General features: G+C 44.0%; 1 protein-coding gene across 2 annotated transcripts in view; it reads right to left on the reverse strand.

Moving 5' to 3' along the window:
- The window catches only part of UGT8 (UDP glycosyltransferase 8), a 41,487-nt gene extending 21,177 nt beyond the window's left edge, over nucleotides 1-20,310 (reverse strand). The window contains exons 1-2 of one of the 2 annotated variants that reach the window (XM_032187254.1): nucleotides 19,966-20,310; nucleotides 1,734-2,557 (exon numbers count right to left, since the gene is read on the reverse strand). In XM_032187254.1, coding sequence (XP_032043145.1) covers nucleotides 1,734-2,555 — 822 coding nt within the window. In that variant the 5' untranslated portion in view covers nucleotides 2,556-2,557; nucleotides 19,966-20,310. Of the gene's footprint in view, nucleotides 1-1,733; nucleotides 2,558-18,290; nucleotides 18,384-19,965 lie in introns of those variants that run through there. The other variant, XM_032187255.1, reaches the window with a different exon arrangement.
- Nucleotides 20,311-20,557: the final 247 nt, after the last annotated feature.

The following is a 20,557-nucleotide window of genomic DNA, read 5'->3' on the forward strand; positions in this document are numbered from 1 at the left end:
ACCATGCAAAATATGATGTTCCCTAACCTGAATTTCTTCTCCAAAAAACAACAATAGAAGGCAATTGCATCCTCCCCCTGTAGCAATACAAAGAGATACGGGTAGAGACAGTGCCCTAAATGGAGGCCTAGAATTACCCTAAAGCAGCAGACCTTGCAAAAATGGCTCCAAGCAGGAATCTGCAGCAGCCATCTTACTCCCAAATACCTGTTTGAGAGTTCACCTTTTTTTTTATCACCTCCAAAAAATAAATATATATATATATATATATAAATCATGCCTATCACCATATTGATAAACACTCTTTGGAACCACTCTAATGGCTTGAGTAAGAACAGGAGTATAGTGCTGTTAGTTCCTCAGCACTTCTGTTTCCAGCAAATCTGGAAAAAAAAAAAAAAAAAAAAAGCCAGAAGATTTTGCTCAGCTGCAAGTTAGGCTACCTACAGGAATGCCCTAATCTGTGCCAAGACTACACAAAGTCTGCCCACTTCTGAATTTCTGGGAAGATGCACTGGATAGTAGCACACAATCAGACAAGCTCCTGCATGTTCAGAAAGCTCAGCAAGTGCTCAAACACAATAGAAGTTGAGCAGGGAAAAAAAAAAAAAAAAAAAAAGATAAGGAAATTGGTACAGTGATCCAAATCCTGCAGCCTGAAGCAGAACCGTCTGATGTTTTCCTGAGCTGGTGAAAAAAGGTACTGCTAAGTCAGAACAGGAAGTGTAAAGAAGAGAAAACAAGCCCTCCAACACCAATTGTCAGGGGAAAAACAGATGAAAAGTGGGCCTGAATGTTCTCATGCAAAAAGCAAAGGCCAAATTAGTCATTTTCAGAAGCAAATCAGCGAGTGGTGCAGATCTACCTACCTATTGCCCAGCCAGAAGTGTCTATTATTAATCAACTCCAAATCATTATCTATTTGTTTATGTACAGATAAATAAATAGTAAGTGCAAACGACATGATCTTCTGTGAAATTTTGTTCTGCCTGTCACGCTCGCTATTGTGTTGCTGAACAAAGGCATTCTTGGCTATCAGGTATCAAGACCACATGGTACACTGTATTAATCAAGTTTAATTATTAATCTGTGCAGCAAGGATTTCTGGAATCTATCCATCCACTATTACTATTTCAGTCTGAAGTTCATTACCTGATGGCAAATAAGAGTACTGTAAATTTTTTTTTTTTTCTGAATACAGCACTGGTGCCTCATTGGTCAACTCACATCATCTCCATTTGTTCAACTTTATAGTTTCTTCATGCAGCTAGCTTTAAAGACATTTTTACCTATCAAACCAAAGGAATCAAACTTTCCATACAAACACTAACACCATGAAATTAAAGACGGTATAACCTGTTAATGGGCTTATTTAAGCGTAAGTTTCTTCACCTGTTCATTCTCCTATTTTAACCCACACTTGGTTAGAAGTAATTTTCAAGTTAGTGTGTACTGCCTTTTCCTCTCCTCTGTTATTAAGCACTTAACTCCAAAGAAAAATACCTCCCACAACCACAAAAGACTAATTCTGGTGAGCTTGCATCTCAGTTTCTCCCCCCACCCCAAACCGTTTCCAACTACTTCAGGGGTATATTCCCTCGGAGAAACAACAAAACGAGCTCTAAAACATCAAGATACTGATCCCTTTTAAAATTCATTGCTCAGAACCGCCACTCATCATATGAGGTAAACCAGATACCACAGGAATTACTGTAAAGCTCAGCAAACCTTACTTCTGGCAGCGGGCTGGCCGGTTTGGTTAGGATTCCTCCCACATAAACAACATTTGGTAGCGTGGGTCTTGGAAACTCCAGTGCTACATCAGTACAAAGCATCCACAGGCTGGATCCATGAACCAAGTCATACATGGACCGTTCTGGCATAACCTTGTATTTCTGCATTATCCTTTCGTATTTTGGCAGAACCAAAAAGCTGACTCCAAATCTTGAAATAAGATACACAACAGTATTTTTAATCCTCTCAAATAGGTTCATGTGATCTGTGAGCAGCGAGTTAAACTCTGGAACGTAAGAGAGGGGAGCTGGAGCACCCACTTCTGCTGGATACCAAAGGCCAGTGGAAAAGACGGCGTACTTAACCCCTAAAAGGTGAGCTATAACAAATCCACACATCTCATTGGGATCTACCAGGAGCAGGTCAAATTTTTCCTGTTTCAGGGTACGCATGAGGTTTTGGTTGCCAACAATCATGTCACAGTTCTTGGAATAGTGGTCCAGGATATCGAACAGTTCCAGGGCCGTCAGTCTCCCAGAGAAGATACTCCTCATCTTGGACTGGAGAAAGTCATCCGAGGTGCTGCTGTTAAAGATCCCTGGGTAGCGCTGAAGTCTATAGTGATTAGATGGAGGAATCTCTCTGCCCTCAGAGAGGAGAAACACTGTCTGGTGACCTTGGTCATGCAAGGCTGAGGCCAGAGTCTTAAAAATATAAAGATGGCTTTCAAACATAATTGGCGGCACAACAACGATTTTGGCAGCCCTTGCTATCCCAACAGCGCTCCACAGGAGGATGAAAGCTGGAGTGTACGGCTTCATAGCTGAAACAAAAAATAGAAGCATTACATCAACAGAAAACAGGTTGGCACATTACCTGGGAATTAGGGGGGGGAAAAAGTTATGTAATACAACTCAGTACACCCATGAAAGCTAATCACATCTCCCTATCTCAAAAATATCTTTGCAACAGTCAAGGGGGAAGAACAGAGCCACTAGGCTTCAGAATACATTTGGTTGTGCTCATTTTCCAGCAAGGTCTGCCTTTTTCCCCCCTTCCTCCCTTTCCATCTGTAACAGAGAGTAGATGAGACTTCTTCCAGCACAGATATCTATAGGGCACCTGCACTACAGGCAGGAGAACCGACACAGACAGCGAGGCTTGTACCCTCCACAGAGATAGTGCGCATGTTGCTTCTGAATTACATACGCAATCCAACAGCTACAAGATTTTGAAGTCAGCTCAGAAAGCCAGATCCTGCTATGTTCAGGATTATACTTAAAATCACAACTGCATTACTGTCATCGTGATATACTGAGCAAATTAAGCATTCTTAAAAGACACCACACGTGAAGACCCAAAGGCTAGAATTCCTCATTTATTCACACATCAGATCCTAAGGATGAATGTGTCATTTATTATTCCTTTCAGCACAGGACATAACACTTTTACAGATACATTTCAGTCTCGCATCCTCAACTGGAACTTCTAATATACAATTCTTGCTTTTTAGTTTGTGCTCCCTGTACTGAGACCCACACCCCCTACCGCTGACGTGGTTGTGAGCGCTTCTGCTGCAAGTGCTTCTGATGGGTGCCCACTGCCTTCAGGCTTCCACTCTGATTTAAGGACAGCGTTTCCTGCTGTTTTATTTTCATATAAGCTAATAAGAACTAAGAAGATAAGTTTTTCCTCTAAAAGGACGTGGAAATTCAGGCAATGTTTTTCTTGGTTAGTGTGACACTGATCGGCCACATCGGGATGGAGAATCAAGATCTGGCAGGGAGATGTTACCAGTAAGAACCAGTGTGACTACTTCCTTCTCTCAAAAATCGCACTCTGTGTATGAGAACAAATGAAATAAAGGGAGTTATACCACATAGATGACCATCAGCCTCCACTGAGGCACTTCTACAAGTACTGGACTCTCCAGCTGCTTTAATCGGCACTTGCACAGACGTTCAGGCATGAACTCTAGCCTACACCACAAACAACGTCACTTTAAAGGCAGTTCTTGACAGTAGCGGGCTTCAAGGGAATGGGAAAAGAATTTTCCTTGTGTTTTGGTGAATAAAGCCGGATGAAAACAAAGCATATGAAAAGCACAGAGAGGGCATGTCAGAATGCCCCTCAGTCACATTAACCCTCCTAGCACAGGGAATTGAGGACAAGCCAAACCAAACAACCTGCTCTTGTCTCGTGCCAAACCAAATCCATGTGGAAACAGGAGTCTGTTGCGGTGTCCTTTAGAAATAAGCAGTACAGAAACTGATAATGCTACTACTCGGGCCTTGTTATCTCCTCACAGTGCTCTCCTGTAACCCTCCTACAGATTGCTTAGTTTTTTGTTTCATTATTGGTTTTTTTTTTGGTAATGTTAGGTGGGTTACCAGCTCACCAAAAGAGCACCTGAATTGTATTGCTGCAATCTAACGTGGGTCTTTCTGAATTATGTCCCATTTTTTTCCCCTACTCCAGATTTTGCAGCTTGCTTGACTTTGAAGCTTTTATAAGCATGCAGAGTCTAACTTAAAGCTGCAGAATTACGACAAGGTACATAGATTATATTTAGATCAAATTTCTCGTGTAATAAGTCTTCTTCCTGTACTTGAAACCTGTCCCACGCTTGCCTTCAGAGAGCATTACCACCACCTAGGAGATTACTGACCAGCGCTTATGAAAATCCTCCCAACTTCTTACCACCAGCAGCCGTGTGCCTGTGCACACAGGTACACACAAGAAAGTTCACACAGGCAAAGAGACTTTTTTTTCCTCCTTTTGCTGTGAAAAAGCCCACACCAGGAAGAGGCACAGTAAAACCTTATGGTACCCAAGAGCAGGTGGTAAAGAACTGAAGCACGGAGAATTCACTGAGATCCCCCCAACACAACACATCCATGGGCTGAGGTAGCTCTGGGAAGAACTTGGAGAAGTTTTGCTGTTCCTAGGCACAAAGCTCAATTTTACCAAGATAACACTTCAGGGGGAGAGAGAGGAAATTCCTTGCTGCAAATATTACCAGCGGCTTTCAAAGCCTTTGCTATGCTGCACTCTTGCCTGACATCGGATGAGATCGAGTTGTTTGCTAAGCTGCCTCAATCAGGGTGTCAGAGGTGACCCTAAAACACCTCCTCCCCTGCAACAGCAGTAATTAACATCAAACGAAACAATAGCCCTGTTCATTCTCCAACAAAGTTCAAAAAAGCGTTCTTTCTACATGAAAAACAGCTTGCCTCTCCATTTTTTTTTCTTAAGAACTATTAAAGCTTTGACAAAAAATGAACGATGACACCAACGCTGAGAAAAAAGAGTCCAGTACTGCATGGCTCCATTACTTCTCATTGGTTACACTTCCAGCACAAATGCTGGACCTCACAGACCAATTAAAGCATTAAATTGCCGTTTGGGTCCAGGCCTTGGCTTTCACTGGAGGCTTTCTAAAAAACCACAGCACACCACGAGGCTCAGCTGCCCTCCCAGGAGCTCCCCGTTGAAGGATGTGACTACCCAGGCCCCCGCTAATTACCTCACTGATCACCTTGTTTCGTTCCCAGCTGTGGGGCTGGCAGATTTTACACAGCAGCAGGGGGCTGTGCTGGGGAAGGATGAGCCCAAAGGATGATGGCTATCACCATCAATGCTGCTGGAGGAGAGCATGCACTACATAAGCTTGGTTTTAAATAAAAATGGTTTATCAATGAAATATGAAAGGAAAGCGATGAGTCAAACTTGGAAAAAACACTATTGATTACCTCCTCGTGCTATAAGCATTCCCATGATCTAAGTTACTGCTTCTGTCAACAACAGGGATGTTACAAAACCGTAGATGGATTGGGAAATGCAGAAACAGTTGATGTTTCTGAGATCCCTGTAAATCAGAGGTATCAGAAGCCTCAGGGCACGCCGTGACCCAACCGGCTGCCAGCTGCAGGAGCCCCATGCTGTACTTTGATCTCCTGACCCGACGCGGGCTCCGAGCACAGCACGTCTTAGTGAGCACGCAGGTACAATCCTTAGCCCTAAGGCGCATTTTCCACTGCTTCATCTCTGCACATGCCACCGAAAGCCACCCAGAATTACCTCTGCACTTCCTTAGGATGCTGTCAGTATCACACCACCTCTTCCGATCCCCGCCCTCACTGCACAGCGCTGCCTTACATGAGAACACGTCGAGTGACTTCATCTTTATGAGCCTCCCATAAAGCACGAGCTAGCTAACATGTAAATCTGTCACCAGAATTACAAGCAGCTACGAAACACTAGTTTTTCCTCTCCTGCTGTGCATCGATGATAACAGATGACACTCCTCTCTAGAAGCCTCTCAGTGCCTTCACTACTCAGAACCGATCCAAAATGCTGTTACGGAGTTCCCCTTTCCAACACAAGCATCTTCCACAGGGACAAGAAAATATACGTACAGGGCCTGCCAAACCACAGAGGTAATAAACACCTGACTCTATAGAGAAATGCCCACTAAGGGACCCTTCTTACTGGAAGCAATGGCATTGACCTCATATTGCACTCAACCAAAGTCTCCACCTGTGGTGGGAGCCCCCAGGATGCAGCCTCGTAACTTCATCCCTTGGCCAGCCCTGGGCTGGGAGCTTGCAAGGTCTGCATCGAGCAGAAGCACGGGCAATATGCAACAGCACTCAGTTCACCAACTAACCGTGCTCCCAATTCCCATTTTGCAGACTAGGTAGCAGACACTGAGTGAGGTACCCCCGGCAGCAACACACAACCCCGTGCGTTCAGCTCCCTGCCATCAGGCAGGGGTCCTCTGGAGACCTGAGGTACTCCCTGCACGACACAGAGAGCTGCTGATGCCCATCTCGATGGGAATCTCCAACCCGTCTCACCTCCGAGAGCCACAAGGCTCATTTCAGTGCCAGCCCATCGAAAACGGAGCACTCCCCCTGCAACCCATCATCCACAAACTCCCAGAACAAGGCATCGGCAAAATATCTAAAAGGGATCAGCATCCAGCACCACTGTGTTCTGCTGCAAGGGATCCTGTGAAAAGGAATGGTCAAATGTTTGTATAGTAGGAACGAAAAAAAAACACAAAGCCAGAGGGTGACATTTCTCCATCACAGTTAATAGTATAAAAAATGTCCTAAATCTTTCTGCCTAGAATTTGCCTGCATAGAATAAGATTTCCTTCTGGTGGCATATACTAGCCTCTTAAAGCAGAAGGCATAAAAATGAGAAGGAACAAAACTCAATTTTATTTTTTTAAATACTTAAGACAATTACCACGGAATGAAACCATTTACTCCTCTAAGCCAAAAAGCAAGAAGAGGTATGGAGAAAAAGGAGACGTAAGGAGCAGCTTTATACAAGTAAACGCAACTGCTTTCTGTAGAGAGTTCAGCTCTTGGAAGAAGTTAAACATTAAACCTATTCCAATGGCTTCTCATAAAGTTAATGGCTTGCATGTCGTTCTTCAAATGAAAGAGAAAGTACAAGTTTTAACGTGGGCTGCAGAAAACCAAGCACCTACAGAGGACTGTTGAAGGGATGTTTCCAGCTGATTAAGAGTTCTAATTCCTGGTTTATTTTTACTTTAACAGAACATGTTACTATTCACCCAGAAACACAAAGCAGGACTGAGAACAGGAAATGTGACTGTGCAGATAAGAAGTCCGCGTTTTATTCGTGAAGGCCCTATACAGAAAAATTTGGAAACACAGAAAGAAATGGGGTGACATTTAAGTTCATATGAATTACACAAAGAAGTCCTAATGCTTGAATTAGTATTTTAAAAGTGAACTAACACTACGTTTGTATTTCAATCCTAAAAAATATTTTTAAATCATCCTTATTCATAATTTATGCAACAGCCAGCTACAGCACTGAAATACATACCGAAGATAAGATTTACTGCCAACCCTTAACAATGTGCTAACCACCCTGTAATTAAAACCCGGACTTTTTTCTCTGGTTTCTTCCACTGGCTGCCTACCTGCCTATTTCTGAATCTCCCAGCAATACCCATTTTCAAACCAGCAATACTGTTTTCAGTGTTTTTTTGTTTGTTTGTTTGTTTTGTTTTCCCTAGAGCAGTCAGTTCTAGAAGCCAAAGCAGCTCCCAAGCACCTTGGCACTCTGCACAGCTGGAACAAACTGTGAGAATAGTCACCACTACCCAAAAAAGCAGGCAGTACTTACACACAGTAGTAAAGCAGTACTTTTTAGTCACTAATAACAGAACTCTCCTCACTTCTGAAGAAGCAAATGAAGTTTACAGACATGGAGTTGCGTGACAGGAGGGACTTTTTCAAGTCCCTTCCTGCCTTTCAGCCTTTCTTTAGATTTGCTACGGGTGGCTGAGTTTACCTGGGCAGTTTGGTCAGAAGACTGGGAGCTAGGAAGGTGCCCTTCATACCAAACAGCAGCACTGCACCGACAGCAAAGGAGCAATCTTCCCGGCCACTGATCTCTCTCATCTTACCCAAAGGTTTCCAATTTCTCATTACAATTTAACAGATACCAGCACGCATTAAAAAAAGCAGGCTTACCAACTAGATTTTCACCTCTGCAAGCCCAAGTGCAAATGCTGATTAGCACTGAAATGACTAGCTGCAAGTGGGAAGCTAATAAGGTGCCTCACAGAAGTATAATTACCAAAAAGGGGGAAAATTGAGACTTACATGCATTTCAGCGAACAGCATTCACTGCAAACTGCCAACAGAGTCCTGGTAACATACAGATTTATCACCTGAGCCTTGCTCACAGTATTGTCCTCTCTCTCTACTATCAATTAGTTATATAAAACTCAGTATTTCAAAAAGGAGAATAAAAACCTTACTTTTACAGCTGTCAGCTCATGAATGACCTGATCTGACTCGAAGAAAATGCAGGAAAGCAGAAAACTTTTATTGACAAAGAAATGAGGCATATTTATCAGTGAATAAACTGAAATATAAGTTGAAAATCTGATGCAGTTTCCACACTGGGATACACCAGGGCACTGCAGAGCAGGGTGCTTTCCGTCACCGAGTCAGATTTGCCATCTTTGCTAACCCACTGGCTCGCATCTCCACCTGGGAGCAAGAAACCAGCACCATAAGCAGGACAGCATCACCTCAGCAGTCAGTCCCACCTTACAGCGCCCACCACAGTTATCAACACACCCAACGTGGTTTTTAGATAGTGTGCCTTCTAGCTGTAGCAAGAAACGTGTTGTGGAAAGCACAGTGCCTTAAAGGCTGCTCTAGGCTGTGGCTGAAAGCCAACAAGTTACCAAGAGCACCAGAAGCTCCCCGTAAAGCGCTGGCAGCTACTGACTGTGGGTTACTACTGCTCTTCATAAAACTGAAGCATTAAAGAGGAGAAAGAAAGAGCACAGGTTATCTTGGGCAGTGGAGCGTGAGGCAGGCCGAAAAGCAGGTTGTTACCTGAAGCGTTACCCACATTACCCAATTTATTGGAGCCCCAGTGCTGCACTGCCTGTTCGAAATCCCATCAACATCCACCTATTTTATGTGCAAATCTGTTTGCTTTCACTGTTATTAAACACAGTTTCACAGATAAAACATGGTATCCAGCCTTCATAGGCTTGTAAACATTTCAGTTAAACAAATAGAGAGCCAAGCCCTACGGAGCTAGTTGCATGACCAAAGGCCCTGTAAGCAAAGCATTTTATCAAGCCCAAGATAGCAAGGAATGACTAACAAAAACCATTTACACTTAGGTGTAAAGCTGAAAGAGGAAGAAGATATTCCAAAACAAATAAATGGTTCTCTAACAGTACTTACAGCATGATTCAGTAATAAAATATATGCAACCCAAGCAAGCCTCAGCTCTATCAGACACAAGCAAATAGTTGGTGTTAACAACAAAAATACAAAATATATAAGCGCACACAAGCGTGAATGCAGTGCATTACTTATACCAGGGAACAAATAAAAGAACAAGTCTTCCTTTATATTTGTGATGTGCTCCAAGACATCGCTTCAAAAAAAAATAAATTTCAAGTTCCCCTCAAAACATTTTCTTCAACGCTTAATACCAGCCCACGTCAGTATTTCTTGTCAAGCACTGGTATACAGAAATGCCAAAATTTGAAGAAATTCACTGACCAAATCACATGTAGTAGCATATTCAGAAGAGGATCAAATGATCACAGACACGCGAAGGTTTTTAATTAAAGTGACATAGCAGATAAGGGTAAGAGAAGACCCTGTTCTTCAATCTGAAAGTCCAAGTTGACTCCTAAACCTTCAAAGCTGGCAATTGCAAAACACACAACCTATAATCCCACTTACTGTGCTGTACGTATTCTGTAGGTAATAGGAAGCATTATGCTATAATCCTTTAGGAGCATTAAAGGAAATCAGGCCCATAAACTGACTTCAGGCAGCACACTGCAGTTTAAGATTAGGAAGTAACCGCTACTAAACACCCCATGTGCTCTCAGAGATGAAAGCATCAGAAATGTGTGTATGTACAGAGCCTTGGAGCAGCAAAATACATTGTCTAGGAAGAGATTCTGATAACAAGGACTGCAGAACCTTCAGATTTATATTCTTCAGTTTTTCCTAGCACAGATCTTTCAACAAATTACTGAGGTAGTGCATGCTCTGATTGTTATTTTGTGTTGCAATGGTTTAGATAAGTACTGAGATTTGGCTTGTAACTACAGGCTCCTGTTTCAACCAAATGAATAAATTAAGATGTTATTGGAAATGATTCGAAAGAAATGGTGTGCACACAAACAGGGACAGGCCTTTGCATTTACTTTGTGCAGTTTATTCAACTACTGCATTCTTTTACCCAGTGACTGAAGCATTTCCATGACTACAAGAGTGCCACATCCACAGCTGAGAGGAAGATCCACAGACATGATGACGTTGCTGTAAGCATCCATCACAGACCCACTGTGCCACTTAGGCAAACAGCAAAGCAGTTATGAAGGAGTCCACAAGCTATGCAATTTATGACGCCCTTTTCAGTGAGGGCTCATTATTTGTGTTTTATTAAACACAGGGTTTTACCTAAGCTTTTTGAGAGCTGTGCAAAAAAAAAAAGATTTAAATAAAAAACGTCACTCAAAAAGTGACATTCAAAAATACAGGTTTTAGAGTCAGCAGGCAAAACACTGAATAGACATGCTAATAGGTAGATTTTATTAAAAACATTACATGGGAATAGAACTCGTACATAAGACAACGCCTTATTAAGGTGAACACAGAGCAACAGTGACTGAGGTCTAACGTTCCTGCTAGCACTTCACCACCGGCTTTCTGAAATAACTGCTGTAATTAGAAACTTCGTGGCCATGAAAAGTAATCCTAAACATCTGAAAAGACTGATTATCTCTAAAAAGATAATCTTTATTACTCTATGAATATATTAGAAATTCCTACAAGACTGGTAAATTATTAACAGTAATATATTCAATCGTTTAAACAAGTCACTTATAAACCACAGCAAGCCCCACACACCTCAGCATGATAATGCTGCAACATCGACAGCACTGGTCACGGAGAGATTTCCCTCAGAATAAATGATTCCCAGAACAGTTGTGGTTGGAAGGGAGAGAGGCACCCTCCCAAATAACTGCATGAAAATAAGCTCCGTAAAGATTTTGCACCCTCTGAAATACTCACATTCCTAGAGCTAGCCAGCAAGCTAGTTAGAAACACTTCACAACAAAGGAAGAAGAGATTTTAGTAACTCCAGTGAGAGCACAGAGGGCAGGAGCAGCAAGTGGTCTTTTGTTCTGCTGTGTGCCAAGCCATTTGACAGGGGACCTGAAGCCCACCGCGGGGCCGTGGCTGGAAGGGGACATGCAGAGACATCAGTGGGGCAGCTCTTTGTTTTGAGCCCGAACCGGAGGAAATCCCAGCAGATGTGGCGTGGCAGCGGAGCTGACGTGCTGCCCTGTGCCTGGGGACAAGAAGGAAGCTCAGCACAGAAACCTGAGGAAGCAGCGGGCTGCTCCGGCACCCTGCGCCCTCACCCACAGACAGCTCAGGTTCTGCTGCAGCACGCCCCGTATTATGCAGGTCTCCTCTGTGCTGTCTGGGGTTACTTCACCCCCAGCTCCTGTGCTGCCTACACACAGCACAAGTCACCTGCTTTGAAGTGTGACACTGGTATTCCTTGTCAATGAATCCGTCCCTAAGAAGTGAGTGCTCTCCCATCAGCATGGTCCTGGTGTAGCTTATGGCAACACATGCAGCACTGCACCACCAGGAACTGCAGCTGCAAGCCAGGGAGGAAAACGAAGAAATCCTTTTACCTGCAGAGAGAGAAGAGAAAAGCATGCCTCCACCAATGGGACGAGCATTTCACTAGGAAGCAGGAAAAGTCACCCCAAAATCCTTCCCTTTCTCACTGGCACAAGCTGAAATATCGGTTTCATTAAGCACCAAAAAAGAAAGGGGGGGGGGGGGTTGAGTAAAACTTACTTATTTTAAACACTTATCAGTGCCAAGATTCTTCTTTGGTAAAATGACTCTTTAAAGAATAGGATGGAAGACATTGCAGTGCAGGGCTGTGTTGCAAACTTGACATGACAAAGCCTATGCAGGCCATCACAGAGTCATCTAGGTTGGAAGAGACCTCAGGCCAGCATAAAGTCTGCCTCAAACCTCACAATCTGAAACAATGTACTCCTCCTAAACAAACATTTTATGGGGGTTTTATTCCAACCTTGATAATCCTTTGGAGGAGCAGGGGGACGCTTCATCTTTCACTACAGCTAGCTTCAGCTTGGTACAAGCTGTCCCTGGTCACGCCATCACATGACACCTAGCAGCACTGAGCAATTCTTTGTTCTGTTGTGACTTCACCCTATAGCAAATAACTACATTTTAATAAGCTGCACAAACAGATTCACAAAGGAAACCATGGCACATTTGTTACTGCAGTGGGAAATAAAACTTTATTCAAAGTTAAAATACTTTATTAAAAATGTTTTCCTCTTATTCAGATCAATTAATTGCATTGCTCGAGATCATATGCAGCAACAACTTGTACTCCAACGAGATCCAGCTTGGACAGTCTGTTCAGTGCTAGGTTGCTTTGAAATGTTTGCATCAACAGGCAGGTTTTTGTTACTACTTTTTTTTTTTTTCTGCTTTCAGATACGTGCATGTTTTGTGGTGTCTGCTTTGAACCAACTCCTAGTATGAGTCGATAGTTAAAGAGAAAAATTATGCACACAACTGCTTTTCTCCTTCTGAATACAACGTTCACGGCCTGTCAGAATGACAGAAGACAAAAATCAGCTCAGGAACCTTAAGATGTACAGACTGCACTCCAGCAAGGGCTAACAAAAGACTCGAGCTTATGCAGCTACTGCATAAGCAATTTTAAATACACAGAAGCTTCCTGCAAGTTTCTAGTATCAGCAGTGGGCTAAAATTGCATTATAACTTCAGAAAGGAAACAGTCTGAAGATAAGGTTTGTTGTTTTTTTTTTCTTTACAATTTGTTAATTTACAAATATTAAAGAAAAATTGAACTTGGATCCAACTCAGAGTCACGGTAACGATGACTTGCAGTTCTGAGAACAAGATTCACAGAGGTCAATCTGGGTGTAAAACCAAAACAAATCAAGAAGCCACCCAGATGCGCACCAAGTGCTGTACAAGTGCTCGTGCACCTACCCTTACCCAGTAAAATTCCACCTTCAGGAAGATGTGATCATCTTAATCCACTTCTGGAAAGCAACTAGGACTTTTTGGATGCTACCACTGTGTAATAAGGAATAGTTGATGGTTGTTTATAACAAACATGCTCTCTTAACTACAGCCCTACTGTAGACTATCAAGTTACTTCAACAGTAAATTAAAAATTATGGTACTAATGCAAGATTGACCGTTCCATAAAAAAGTGAGACTACAATAATTTGGAGTATTCTAATCTTCTAGAGTGCTTTCATGAAAATAAAGCTAACTAATAAGCTAAGCAACTGCCAAAGTATCACAAGGGAGAGTAATTAATGATATATCACTACAACAGTTAAAGACTGTAACAAAGCTGCCATATTTCTAAGGTAGACATGGCATACAGGAGAGTAGGATCTCTTTTACAAGATCCTCAAGCTTCAAATGAGATTTCTCATAGTCAAATGTGGGTGAGTTTCCACGCAAGCCCTCCAGATTTACACTAATAGCTCATTTACAGACTTCTAGACCCCACAAGCAACGGATACCCCAAACACTAGGCTGGCCTATCCAGTCACATTACTAAAATCACCTGAAATCTTCCATCCCAAGCTCTCTAAAATGAAGAATTTCTGTAAGCAAAACTTCCCACGAGTATTATATGCTCAATTTCATTTGAGAGACTTCTGTGCCCAAGAAACACCATACACAAAGGCACAGCTCTGAAGGTTCAGTTTCTTTGACATCGCTGAAATATCCCAGGGACAGGCAATAAGAATCTTTCAATGACCAGCAAGGTTTAATCAAGGGTCTAATTCTACAACAAATCTTTCTTTGTATTTAAGATGGTGTACACATTTTATTTAGACTGCTGTGACCGCCAATTTCCCTCAGGTGTAACAGGCTTAGTGGACAGAGCCCTAGAAAGAAGAGATTCACATCTCATTTTACAGCAAGGTACAGAATAGCAGCAAGATTTACGTGGCCTGTAGCTCACTTCAGAGTATCAGTGCAGCATGCTCAGTGCATGAAGAACTGATGCACCTCTTACACCACATGAGTATTTGCAGCCAGCACTACCCATGGCCCACAAGCAATAACCAGAATTTCAGCTGATGCCCTAAAACCACCAGGAATACACACAGATGTGACTTGGCAACCATGCAGCAACCCGAGAGGTACAATGGTTTAAAATAATAGTAATAATAATAATAATAATGCGGTGATCAGAGTATGCACTTGCTTCTACCTTACCAATCCACTGTGTCAGATGTTCCCATTTAGCTTCCTAGCCAAACTCCTTAGCTATCTGTTTGCTCTTACTGTGTGGAACAGCAGCCACAAACTGCAGCTTAACAAGTCCCGGTGTGACACTGGAAAAGGTTACCAGGGAGCATGTGGGATTTCCATCCTTGGATCTGTTCAGGACTTGGATAAAAAACAGCCACAGCTGATCCAATCTTATGCTGCCAACAATCCTGCATTGATTGGAAGTTTGTGTAAGAGCCTCCAGAGATCCTTCCAGCCAACAGTTCTTTAATTCTGTGCACCTGCTGACTCGGCAGGCACCACAGTTGGTTGAGCCTTTCCTTCCCCCAAGGGAAATTCCTGCAAAGGCATGGCAATCTGCAGCACATGCTCTATCCTGAGTGCAGCCGATGCCAAACTTCACCTGCGAGACCTTCACTGGCAGCAACCTCCCAGTCAAGAATGCACCTCAAGGTACTGCCACTAAGGTCCAAGTGTAAGCCCCAGCACACCCATGTTATACAAAAGTCGTTTTCAGCACTTGCTTACATTATGATAAGATGGAAAAACTGGCTTCCCAAGCAAACGTACAGAATAAACACTTAACTACTTGCATACGGCATCTACGTTCTCCAACAACTATCCCGTAAGAAAAGTTCTGAATCTTGGTAGTCTGAAACAGAGCAAACTACTTCTGCAGTGCAGGAACAGCATGTAAGAGGGGGGGAAACAGAGTAAAGTACTCATTTGAAGGAATATTTCACTATCTTGTTTCCAATCACATGAAACATTAATGTATTTGGCACATCTCCTATGTTTGCCTTGTTATTCCTGGAGTCTTTTTCCCATGTTTCATCTTAGACAACAGTATTTAATCAACTGTGATGGGGGTAGGAGGTACTTCTTTCTTCCATGGAACAAAAGAGATTGAAATGACTAACTATATCTGCAGTCTCAGCGAGTTCAAGGAAAGGTGTAGCCGAGAGGAGAAACGCACAAGTGCGTTCAGAAGAGTGCATTCCCTCTCCAGGTGCTGCAAGTTGCAGAGAGCACATCCAGCCACACTGCTGAGCTGTCAGGTGCCGTGGGCTTCGCAGCTCTGCTGCCCATTCCTCCTCAAAAGCAAGCTGTGTACCTCCTCGCTGCTAAATTCTTGTGATGTTCAGAGCACTACCCCGGCCAAAATCCCTGTTCCTAGCCCACATTTCATTCAGACAAATATGCTTCTTTCACAGTGTTAGCTAGGAAGTATCTGACTTTGCTCTGAACTTGAAATCTCTCATTTTAAACATTAAATCGGGGGGGAACACAGAAGTTCTGAAAACAAAGTTAAGTACAAGTAAGTAGCAGTGTGACTCCTGGCCATGCTTTTGTTGAAAATCGTTACGACCCTTTTTTAAACACCCAGACTTCATGAATCAGTGTACTTGGCATTAAATTACAGAACCGTGTTCATGTGACTTATGTGAAAGTCAAATGACTTCCAGGTTGGGAAAAAAAACCACCAAATTCAGCAGATGTGAAGGCACTGATTAAAATGCAGCTACAACCTAGTCCTTGAACCAGGGAGTTAATGTTTGAAGGTTGCTACAGCTATGCAGTCAATTCCCACATGTAACAGAAGTATGAAATGTCAACTTCCAAAAAGACTGCTGTCACTGTACAGGTGAAAACAATTTTTCCAATTGTTTTAAATTGTCTTAAAATAAGGAACTCTACCTTTTACATTCGCATTGCTACCTCCCCTTGAAGAGAGGGCTTTACCCCACCAAGAAAATGTCATCAGTTTTTGTTCTTTTACAATGCACGTTGTTTCAACAGGGCTCATTTCCAACTCAGCTGAGAACCTGAGGCTGGCTATTGAATTCCTGACTTCCCAGTAAAGTCTCCCTTCAGTTGTTGAGCAGGAGGGGAAAACACTCTAAAATCACTCACTTCCCATGAAGCTGAAACACCCATTCACAGAAGGAAAGCACAGCACAGAGCAAAGAGGAAAGCTGTGCTTGTTTCACTATAGGAATAAAGTTATGTGCATGACAACTGTGCTACTTACGAGAAATCATGGTCAGGAGTCATGTTATTGCAACTCTGACCCATAATATTTAGAAAACAAGCATCTACACTGTCTTTCAACTGCTCTTTAACCCCTAAATCATAACTGTTACATTTACAGGTGTTTGGTTTTTTTTTTAACATAAGTTTCGGGGTATTTTTTCTCCATTTAGGATTACTTCCCATAGAAAGATTTTTTTTGAACTGAGCTAGTAGCTATGCCTGTTGTAAAAAGTGTTAAATACTATTTCCAAGAGTCCGATATTCAAGCAAGGATGTTGTGTGTCCTTTAGCCCCAGACACAGTTGATTATGTGCATTCTAACGCTAAACAAATGCATTATTTCATAAAAACATAGGTAAGAATGCCAACGTATTTAGGGGTTGAGAACACAGAACACTATGTTAAAACATATAAACATTTTAAAAGCTTCCAAAGGGATTCACTACTTCTCCAGTACACTGGATCCAAGTAAAGAACTGCAATAAAAACCTTCCACATAATTAGAAAAAATAAAGCACATGATTTAGGAGCAATAATTCTATTAAACGATGCTACTATATTTTACTTCCTGGAAAACTGGCAGAAGAGCCCTCTAAAATGCCTATTCATAAACAACACCGTGATCTGTATCAGAATGTCTGTTTTAAGCCCAAGATACTTTCAAAAAAAAAAAAAAAAAAAACAAAAAAAAACACCAAAAACAAAAAATAGCCACGTATGCTAAAAATTGTTAAAAGAATAAAACTCCAAGCAAGACAGAGTGAATGATTTCAGTTGCTTATCATGTATCAGCATTTGTCAGCCAGTTTTAGTCTCTTCTTAAATATCACTAATATCACTGAAACTGTAATAAAAGCATTTCTGGTAAGTTTGGAGCTGCAGAGAATAGACATTTACTTTAGTAACCACCTCTTCAATATGACCTTACAACAAATGTCTCAATAAATTTTGAAGCTGTACTGTGATTTTTCTAGTAAGTGATAAGGGACTCATTCAGGATAAAAATAAACTGATGCAAGTTCTTGGTACTAGTCTAAAGCAAGACGCCCGACAAAAGCAGCGATGTGGAAAGATGTGCCTCAAGGAGCCCGAAGTGGAACACACAACGGAAGGTAGGTGTGGGCAATAAAATACTCAGCTGTTCAAGTCAAAAGTAACTCAGTTCACACTTAGGAAGGTCAATTAGAAAATAATAAAGTCAGAAAAGGATTTTTTTTTTTTTATTACAGTTATTAGTATAATTGCAGAAGGCCCTTGAAGTGGTAGGAGCGTTCCAGCTGAGCACAAGCCTCAACAGGCCTGTGCCACAGAAGGCCATACACAAACTGATGCATGGTGGCATCATTTTGGGGATACGAGGCTTGCCACAGTGCCTTCTTACTCAATGTCTGCGTGTGTAGTAACACGCCACAGGGAGAAGACACGAATTTGATCATTTGTTTTTCTAGTCCTGGGAATAAAACATATTTCCAGAAATCAATCAAGTCAATCTGCATCAAGTGGCACTGTAAAGAAAAATTAAGAGAACTTTCTGCCAAAACTAATTTATGTTGTTACAATTCCATAGCACCCCCAGCATTCATTTACTAGCTCAAACACAACTCCTCCAGGTGAATCTATTAAGACATTTACCATTCCAAATGGCTGACCAGGCTTAGCACATAACCTCTCAAGTCTTTCAGATACGATAAATATGGCACCAAAGTCTCACAGACTACGTTCAAGTTCTCTAAACAGGAACTAATTTTCCTAAGCACATTACAGGGGACCAACCCAGAGTTACAGCAGCATCCTTCCTGACCTTAGACCAAGCCCAAATCCAGCGGCGACTCCACTGAACTGCAACAACAGTCCGCAGCCACTGCGCAGAGCTGACCCACTGCCCTCTGCCCTGCAGGTGAGCCCAGCCCCACACACCACCAGGAGGCCAGGACGTCTCCGAGGCTCTCTTCCACTTGCAGGTCTCTCAGTCCACGTCCTATTTCAGAACAACCCAACTGAGCTCAGTGTGCATTAATATAAAAACTAAGGGGTATTAATAGAGTACCCTAATGTGATTAGACACGTTACAGTGCACTCAGACTCACCTTAGAGTCCCTATACTTAATAGGCATATGACACAGTGAAATGGATTTCTTGTTTCAAGCGTATGACTTCTCTTGCACGAAGGTCAAGAACAAAATGCAAGCAATGCACGCTCACTCCCCAGTATTTCACAGATAACTCTTTCAACAAAGACAGCTCACAACGCATGAGAGCCATTTGGAAGAATTTAAGACCCTAGCACGAACTTGTTAGTAGTTCTGGAAAAAAAAAGACATCACTGCAGCACCCAGTCTGGATCAATGGCTGGAGCAAGGGAACAACAACAAGGAAATGTGAAGTAAAGGTTAATTGCATACAGGGTTGTGTCAGTGCTATAAAACTAGCTCAGCTAAAATACGTTAAGTGACCTTGGGTGATAATTGCTTGGAAAACCAGGCAGGCAGTTTCCAATAGGAAGCACAACTCAGGCCATTTTTAGAATAAACACCTAGAAACAACCGATATTATGCGAATTACTTCAAAAACTGAGCGTCCTAGTCATGGCACGAAGAGCAAAAATACTACTTTCAAGGTGTTTGCTTCGGGGGAAAGACCTTTAAGATTATCTTCTACTAAACTTATCCACTGCTGCTCTTCCTAGGCAATCCCAAAGAGCACACAACACAGGTTTTTTTTTTTGTTTGTTTGTTTGTTTTTGTTTTATGATTTCCTATTGCTCCACAGCCATACTCCAGTGAGTGCGCAAACAAGCCATAAAAGACAGGACACCGCTTAATACCTGTCCTAACCCCGGGACTTTTATTGACCTCCTCCCTTCGCCGCTTAACTCCTTTCCTCCTAAACCCCACAGAGCCGAGGGGGCAGGACGCCACCCAGCACCCCCCGCAGCAGGGCAGCCCATGCCCCTCGCGGTGAGGTCTCCCGACCCCAAACACCTGCGGTGCCCCCCTTTAGCCCCCCAAAACTTCTCCCGGGCGCCTCCCCTGCGCTGAGGAAGCCGCCGGTCCCTCCTTAGGGGCGCTCGACGGGCGGCTGGGGCTGCCCCCTCCCCTCCTCACGGCGCCAGCCCGGGCTCGCCTCAGGGGCGCGCAGCCCCTCCTCGCCCCACAACGACGCCCCTCGGCCCCCCACCAAGGGCACGGCGCTGCCCGCTCCCCCTCCCCGGGGGACGCCACAGGGGCGCTGCTCCCTTCCCCTGCGGCCCCTCTCCACCCCGCTCGCCGCCCGGCCGGCACCCCGGGGTGCTGCCCGGCTCCCTCACCGCTCTGTCCTCGGGGCCGCTTCTCCTCGTCGCTGCCTCCGTTAACGCCGCCGCCGCCGCCCCCCGCTCGGGGCTCCGCTGGCCGCCCTTCAGCCCAGGCCCTGCTCCCTGCGGCGCTGCGGCTCCGCTGCACCTGCGGCGGGGCCGGGAGGAGGAGAGGGCACCCCCGCTCCGTCCTCCCTCAACTTCTCATCCCTCCCCTCCGCCTCGCCGCCCCGGCTCTGCCCTCGACCCTCCCGGAGCCAGCGGCGGCCCCTGGGCCAGACGAGCGGAGGCTCCCCCCTGGCCGGCACCGGCGAGCCGCTGTCCGGGTCCCCGGGCGCCCTGCCGCCCCATGCACTGCCCCGGCGCCCCGGACGGCGGGCAGGGGCTCCCGGCGGGGCAGGTGCCCTGGGCACGCCTCTGGCGGGTGGGACCGGGGCCGGGCTCCGCCAATGGGCCCCGCTGCGGCGGGAGGAGGAGGAGGAGGAAGGAGCGGCCCCGGTGGCTCCCCGCAGCCTCCGGGTGCTCCTCGCCTCCTCACGGGGCGGCCGGGTCCCTCCGTGGTGGTTGTGGAAAAACACGAGGCACAGGCGCTGACGAGCCCCTCATT

This window comes from Aythya fuligula, chromosome 4 (genome assembly GCF_009819795.1).
Source record: "Aythya fuligula isolate bAytFul2 chromosome 4, bAytFul2.pri, whole genome shotgun sequence".
Lineage (NCBI taxonomy): Eukaryota > Metazoa > Chordata > Aves > Anseriformes > Anatidae > Aythya > Aythya fuligula.